This window comes from Athene cunicularia (assembly GCF_003259725.1).
Source record: "Athene cunicularia isolate RWA chromosome 1 unlocalized genomic scaffold, athCun1 chr1_part1, whole genome shotgun sequence".
Lineage (NCBI taxonomy): Eukaryota > Metazoa > Chordata > Aves > Strigiformes > Strigidae > Athene > Athene cunicularia.
This window is the reverse complement of record NW_020799091.1, coordinates 101,274,376-101,282,347: the sequence shown is the minus strand read 5'-3', so window position 1 is coordinate 101,282,347 and position 7,972 is coordinate 101,274,376. Positions and strand designations below refer to the sequence as shown.

At 44.0% G+C, this 7,972-nt stretch overlaps 1 protein-coding gene across 1 annotated transcript in view; it reads right to left on the bottom strand.

The window, feature by feature from the left end:
- Positions 1 to 1,442: 1,442 nt before the first annotated feature.
- The window catches only part of ADAMTS1 (ADAM metallopeptidase with thrombospondin type 1 motif 1), a 15,491-nt gene continuing 8,961 nt past the window's right edge, over positions 1,443 to 7,972 (bottom strand). Inside the window, exons 2-9 of the mRNA XM_026846675.1 lie at positions 7,413 to 7,864; positions 6,839 to 6,971; positions 6,262 to 6,429; positions 5,696 to 5,982; positions 5,265 to 5,451; positions 4,991 to 5,166; positions 3,934 to 4,109; positions 1,443 to 3,559 (exon numbers count right to left, since the gene is read on the bottom strand). Of these exons, the coding sequence (XP_026702476.1) occupies positions 2,818 to 3,559; positions 3,934 to 4,109; positions 4,991 to 5,166; positions 5,265 to 5,451; positions 5,696 to 5,982; positions 6,262 to 6,429; positions 6,839 to 6,971; positions 7,413 to 7,864 (2,321 nt within the window). The 3' untranslated portion in view covers positions 1,443 to 2,817. The remainder of the gene's footprint in view (positions 3,560 to 3,933; positions 4,110 to 4,990; positions 5,167 to 5,264; positions 5,452 to 5,695; positions 5,983 to 6,261; positions 6,430 to 6,838; positions 6,972 to 7,412; positions 7,865 to 7,972) is intronic.

Sequence of the window (7,972 nt, the reverse complement as noted above, 5' to 3'; positions counted from 1 at the left end):
GTGAAATGCAGTGGCTGGGAAACACCATTTTTCTCTCTCAAGAGCCTCCTTAGGTGCTACTGCAAGAAGTGAGACTATGTCAGCACTTTGGGCTTGCTTTGATATGGGTAGGTCTGGGAGAATCTGTTTTCTCTGCAGGGCTTTCTTAGCTTTGCCTTGAATGTTTCTTCTAGACTGATGAGAGCAAATTTGGGTGATCCCTATCAACCAGCAGTTGTGGGACCTCGCCAATTATGTAGATATGGCAGGGTCTTGCAGTTTCAGGACTGTAGCTCCTTAGGCTCTTAAATGGAGAGTGTTTCAGGCAACACCAACAGATACATGTTAGGACGTCAAGTCTACAAAGAGTAAGAACAACAGCAGAAAATGAAAAAAAAAAAAAAAAAAAAGTTTTTTTTCTCTTGAAATGTATGTATTCCTATTTGGACTATTTTTGTAGTAAAAAATACATGTACGTATACATATGTACAAATAAATATTTGTTGTATTTATAAATACATTTAAGAATTTATAAAAACAAAGAGTGACTGGCTCCCTCCTAAATGTCAGAAGTAATATGTTCCCCAGTATTTTTGCATGTCAAAGACAAAATAATACTCAATGAAGTGTGACGTGATGAGAATTTTTCTATGTGCTTTAGAGGGGCCAGGATTTTATCCGTGAAATAAAGTGGGAACTATTTCTGCAAGACAGAGTCCAAACATTGGCAAAGGAAGTTTTAATAGATTTTTACATGACACAAAGCCAAAAGTATTCATAAATGACTGATGTCTCAAATTCCATGGCAAAAATCCTACCAAGTTCAACAGAAGATTTTCCCTCAACTGCAGTGGTCATGAGATCAGAAATGAGGGAGCAAAAATCAGTTTCTTGATGCTTAGGATGTATTTTAATGTTCTAAAACGTGTTACCAACAGCATTAGAACAGCTCATTCATACAGTACTTCTAATTAGAAAAGCATGATCAGGAGGCCCTCCAGAAATTTGTGAGGGAAACCTCTGACTGCTAGTTAATGGTTTTAAATTTTGAATGCTTCTTTCCCAGTAGGCTAAGGTTAAGCGGAGCAGGTAAAACTGCTACTTTTGTACATATTTTGTTGGTTATAAACACCACTGACAGCAATACTCCCTCTGTAAGCAGTTATTAAAAACAGTGGCATCAGTCTAGTTGCACTCCATTTTTTTAAAAGATGAAAACAACAGTGCTGAGCACCCTCTTAGTGGTTAAGTAATAAAATACAAAATTACCCCTTTTAACGTGGTATATGACATTATGGGTAGAGTTTTCCAAACCCTGTCACTAACACAGTCAATTAGTAGCCTAAGCTACCAGTCGTTTTGAAAAATGCGGTTTAGGTTTTTTCATAACAGTGCCTTAGATTCCAAGCTCTTTTTGCTCGATGGACTAGTTTTACTTCAGTGAAATAAAGACGCTCCATTTCCAAAATTTATAGCGTTCATTTATTACCTCTAGTAACATATTATACTGTATAAATACTCTATCCTTGTTATATGTCCTTTTAAAAAAAGCGATAACTTAGAAGATCACATTAGACACGAAGTATAAAAATAAATACGCTCATTATATGCATTTATTACAAATTATAACCCTTCTCAGAAGGGAAAGAAATATAAAATACTTATAAAGTATATAAAATCTATAGTAATATATTTTACTATATACATATGGAAAGCCATATTCTCTTATTGTCTATGGACTGGCACAAACTTTAATTATATGAACACTGGCGTACTGCTGTGGATGGACCTGCTATCCTTCAGCTTTGTCTTCCCACCTTATCAGTGATTTGAGCACTACAAACCCATCAGAGGCCACTTAGGAGAGGTTCCCATTCATAGCGCAATTTCTTTGATATTTTTTAAAAATCAAATGCAAATAATTTCCATTGGCTGGGGTAAGGTAAAAGACTTGAATGTGAAAGCATGACTCATATGCTCACAAATTGCCAGCAGTCTGTTTGACAGGATGGTAGGACCAAGCTTGAATCAGAAAAGCCCGTGGAAGGTATGCAGTAGGCACAAAGAGCAACTACTCAGAGATGCTACCTGCTCCATGAAGCTTTCCACTTTTTGTGGCCTCTGGATTTCGTATGTCACTGCAACAGCATCAGAGTGGATGACAAAAATGGACAGGCACATTGGAATGACATAAAGATACTTTAAAAAAAATGACATTCTAGTTATTTGTGGAGTTGACTGACTGTTCTTGGTATTTTTTACTCTTTACAGGTAGAGAATATGGCTTTATTTTTATATAAAACTATTCTCTGAAACAATAGCAGCCATGAATGACATAGTTAAAGCTCCTTTTCCAATCCTGTTTTTTGCCCTTTGTGAGGTAGGTAAGCCCTGACCAATTATTTTAAGCTATCTTTTCCACTCCCCTTTCCCTCCCCTTCCTAGGCATGGGGACTTGATCAGTACCACAATATAAATCCAAAAGAAGGGAGAAATTACCGAACTCCAAAATGTTTGCTTAAATGTGTTTTGGCCACCGCTCATGTTTTGTTTAATTTGTAACAGGCTTAAAAAGGGGCAGTTATAATGCCCTTGGGCCTTATCTGCTCAAGACGAGTGAGTGACATGGGTCTGCTATCCTATCAAATTTTCAGTTGGCAGGGTATTTTTAGGATGCAACGCCAACTACAGCTATTTGCACTGTCCCACCTCAACAGATCCTCACCATGAATTTTGTATGCAAAAACACATGCGCTGCCTCTAGCCCTCTTTTTATCAGTGCATTTTTCTGAAGGAAAAAAATAATAAAAAAAATTTAGCTTTCCCAACTTATACTATTTAACTGCAGTCCGTAACGTTGCAGAAGTCTATCAGGTGTTTCGGTTTCTTGGAAGGCTCACAGCTTTCTTGCGGCAGCATGCTGCCGTCGTAAGAAATACATTTCAACAATCTCTTCTTGAAACCTTTCCCGCACGTCTTAGAACAGGGCGACCAGTCCCCCAGCTGCCACTGCGGGCAGGGCACGTCGGCGCAGGGACGGACGTCGCTGGGCTTCAGCTCCCGGGCGCAGCCGGTGGCCAGCCGCCCCCGGGGGTCCCGGCACTCCACTGCTCGCCGCTGCCAGCCTGAGCCACATGACTTGGAGCACTCGCCCCACTCCTCAATGACCCACTCGGAGGAGATGATCTCCCTGATGGCGTTGAAGGACTCTTTCTTTTTACTGGGTGCCTTCTCTGACCCAGGCTGCGGGGGCTTCTTCACAAAATAGGTGAACTTGATCTTGGGCTGTGGCAGGTCCCCCACAGTGAGGACCTGGATGGTCAGAGGCTCCTTCAGAGGGCTAAAACTGCGGATCCTCTCCAGAGCAGCAGAGGAGCCGCTGTACCTCAGCACGCTGCCCTTGTAGGTGATGTCCTGCTCCAGCGTCGACAGGGTATAATCGCCGTTGAGGACATAGGTGCCATCTGCGGCTTTGATGGCGAGGAAGCTGCCATCATGCCTTGCGCCCCTGTGGTTTCGCTGCTTCACCTCGATGTTTGTTGCACCAGCTGGAATGGTGACGACATCATGGTAGCCAGGTCTGCTCAAGAGATAAGAGAAAGACTGAGCCCTCTGGTCTTTCCTGGGAAAGGGAAGAAGTTGCCTGGCACAAGACTGAATTTCATTTGAAACCAAAGCGTTAAGCTCATGAGCTGCCAACCTAACTGAATTAATGGATTAAGGGATTTGCAAAGTCACATCCCACGTTATTGCTACAGCAGTGGCGTGCCCATGTGTATGGGGCTTGCTTCTATTGGGATCTCACTGTAAGTTATCTTCAGTCAGATGGCTCTGACAGACCAAATCTCAGTTCCAACAATAAACTGGGGCAACATCCTACTGACTCGGAAACCCAAAGCTTATACCCACAAAACATTCACCAGAACAAAATAATAGCAGCAGCCACATACTCACTTTGCTCGAACAAGTGTGCCAGACACTTTCTTGCAAGTGGATCCATTGCCACCGCAGATACCACATTTGTCAAACTTCTTATTGGATCCTATCATACGGTCGCAGCCAGCCTTTACACACTGTCCCTGGACGCAGACAGAGGTGGAATCGGGGCTACACGGGGTACCATCCACAACCTTTGCAGGAAACAAGCAATAGAGCATCTGATTAGAAGACGCACATTGCTTTGAAATTGTGTAATAGAGGCACATACAAAATATGGACAGGTGGAAGACCTGCAGCACCCGTATTTGCAGGGCTTTTGAAAATAAAACCCAAAGCAGCTCATAGACAGTTGGAGGTATGTTGTGCTACTTCATCTCACTTGCAAAGATGAAGCCATGGGGACAGGAGAAAACAACCAATTTCAGTTTTTATTAACAGCACCCCCTGTCAAAACACCCACAGACCTGTTTAACTGATTGCATATGAAGAAAGAACATTTCTTTCTAACGTCACTAGAAGGTAGTCATGTCCTCAAAGTACAGGACCAAAATGACTTTTAATGGTGTTCAATGTAGCCTTTATTTCCAGGAGTACTGCTCTACAAAAAACATCTGTGTCATCACCCTGGTAGTTATTGGCTCTCAACATCTATGACAGTGAATTCAAGTAGCTATGCAAGACAAACATTTTTCCTTTTGTTTATTTTAAGCTGTCAGCATATTAGTAACTGGTATGAGAAAGCACCAATGTTTTGGCAAAGAACCCCCACAGTTTTCCAAACATATCTCAATGTAATCAAATTGTTGGAAGGAGAGGAAAGGAAACTAGGGTGGAGTGGGTAGAATAGGTGGTACGTGTGAAATAACTGAAAGAGCTGTGCCAAGATATTTAAAGCATGCTTGCACTGATCAAGCTGTACATGTAGGAAGAGAAGAAGGAAGAATCTAGCTTAAATAAGAGACAGACACTATTTCAGATTTCTATATTGCTTGACTCTTAACTTCACATGAAGAGTTAGAGGAAATAAAAATCCTACTCCTGATTAGATGGAAGAGGTATAGTTTTGAAATACCTTTGGCTGTAAAACGAAGAAGTATCCTGTTCCTTTTGCTCGGCAGACCAGCTTGCATCTGTCCTTTGGAGAGACACCAGCAAACTTGGGTGTCCACTCCACTGCAGGTCCACTTCCAAAAGGAGACTTGGAAAACTCATTGTGCTTTTCACATTGTTCCTCCCTAAAGGTTTTACCTACAGAGGAAAGACAGGTGGACATCAGATCATCTTCCGTACACGCTCCTCCTCCACAAGACACCCTTCTTCCACCTTAAAAATGGGAAAAAGATTACCATCATTGTCCGGACAATCCTCAATGTTACACGATCTGTATTGCACCCGCTTCCCTTCACAGTACTTCCCCCCGTTCCTCGGGATGGGGTTGTCGCACTCCCTGAAGGAGTACTGCACTCCTCCACCGCAGGTCCGGGAGCACTCTCCCCACGCCCCCCAGGACCCCCAGCTTCCATGCACTGGTGTCTGGAATGACAAGCAAAAGCAGAACAAAAAAGTTAATACAATAAAAGCTAAACAAAACCAAACCACAAAACCCACAATCACGCTCATTTTTACCTAAGCCACTTGTAAAAAAACCCTCTAAGTTTGTCTTATTAGCTATCTGCCTCCATTTATTCAAGCCCTTTTAACTGCTTGCTCCCACCAAAGCATTATCCATGCTACTGTGCAACCCAAGATATATTCTGATTTCTTTTTTAGTACTTACATCATAATGCTTCTTCTCGGTTTTATTCACACACTTGCCATTCATGCACCACTTCCCTTCCCCACAACTGGTGCCGTCTGCCCAAGGGAAGTGTTTGGTTTGGCACACGAGAAGTCCTCCAGAAGTGCCAGTACACCACAGCGTTGTACACGTACTGGCTGCATCAGGGCAGTGCTTGGACTCATCTCCAAATGTAAACTGGCACTGTCTGTTGGCATCATACAACGTGCCAGGCAAGTCAGAAGGAAGCTGGATGGGTTTGTGGGGCTTGTCCAACAAACACTCACCTGAAAATGAAGAAAAAAAGAAAAAAAAAAAAGGGGCAGACAATGCTGTCAGTGAGTTTAGTTTCAAGCATCTGCTTTGTAACATAAGTCTCTGAGGCAATTTGTGCCACACTTTTTGTAAAACTAAGGGTCTTCTAAATTCACTGGCAGCATGTAAAAGGTTAACTCCATGCTGCAGCAGAAAGCAGTCCTTTAAGAAAAAGGAAAAAGAAAAAAAAAGCAAAGCAGTAAAGCACAAGAGCTTAAATGCCACATGAATGGAAAGCTTAATAATCTTACCATGACCATTATCCAAAAATGTAGTAATCATGTAGGCACTACATGGAGACCACGGCTGGCTGCGATCCAGGTTGGAAAGCATAGATGCCATCATGTGGAAATCCCGGCTTATTCCATTAATACCAGCACACTGCTTTGCATCGTCATGAGGCATGTTAAACACGTGGCCTTAAAAAAAAAAAAAAAGGAGAGTTGGTGATTTTAGGAAGTCTGTCCTATGCATTACCAACACTATTTAAATATTACTCTACAGCTGCTCATAGCCTGGTATTTAATTAATAACCTGAATCTGAATACTGCCAAACTTTAAGCAGATGGCACGGTATCTTCACTCCCCTCACAGGCTTCTCACATGTTTTTTTCTGCAGTCAGAAAAGTCAGCTCTTGCAGACAACGCCGTGCAGACAGGATTTGCTTCGCACAGCTCATCCCTGCTAGAAGGCAAAGCTTTGCCTCCTCCCGACTGTGCCGGGGAGCGCAGGGCGAGCCCGCGGCACGGGCTGGGCTGCTCTTTGCTTTACGGCATCGAGCTGGCTTCAATTAATCACGTGAAATGGCCTTTCAAAGTTTCAAGTACCTAGTTCGTGGGCTGTTGTAAAGGCAGCCTGCAAGCCATCGTCTTCTATGATAGAGCAACTGCGGTTTAGATCACAAACTGTTCCCACATCAGCCATCCCAAGAGTATCACATGTCTTGGCACCACAGAGGTCCTGTAAAAAAAGGCAGTTTCATTATTAATCAGATCAGAGACTTAACCTTGGCAAGAAACATCCAGCCCTGGCACTTTGCCTTTACTTATGGAAAGAGCATAAATATTCAGCACTTCAATGGGTATGATGGCAAAAATCTGTCTTTGGAACATACACAAGGGTTACACGTAGAAATAAAATGCATAATTTCCATACTAAATCTGCTAAAAATATATGAGGCAGAAATACGTTGCACATACTGCGAGTTTCACCTGAGATGGTGCAAACAGCAAAATAAACGACTAAATAAAAAGCAGTTCATTTCATTTTCAGCCTACTTTGCTGAAGCTGCGATGACACAAGAGGGCCTCTGAAAACTTTTACGGAGGTCTTCTGGCAGAGAGGGCCTCGGGGGTAGGGAGCAATGGGCATGGGGATGGATTTGACCTCCGCGTCCCTCACCTGCCTGGTGAACAGGATTGCCGTGTCGTAGTGCTCCGCATGCCGGTCACTGGGCGGGTTGTGCTGCTTCTGCCAGCTGCAGAAGTTTCTCAGAGTCAGGGCCGCGTTGGAAGAGATGTCGGGTCCCTTCCGCTCCTCGTAAATGACCATGATTTTCACCACCACGAGGCTGATGGAGTTGCGGATGCTGGGGTGCTTGTACAGCTTGGCCGCCACGGAGAGCAGCGTCAGGAGATAGTGCTTCAGCCCGCTGCCGTGGAACTCGGCCATGGACTGGTCAGCTACCAGCATGGTCTCCACGTAGCGGGGGCTGGACACGAACCTTTTCTTCCTTCTGCTTCTCGTTTCTGCATTCAAAAAAAGAGAGGGAGAGGGAGGGAAAGCGCAGGTGAGAACGGCAGGAGAAATGCCGCTGCAAGAGACCACCGCGAGGAGCCCGGACCCCACCGACACTCAAGATGTGCACCCAGGGCACGGCCCCGCGCCCGCTCCCGCCCCCAAACCTCTACACGGCCGCGGGCGGAGGGGCGACACCCGCACCGGGTGGGAGCACCCCCGGC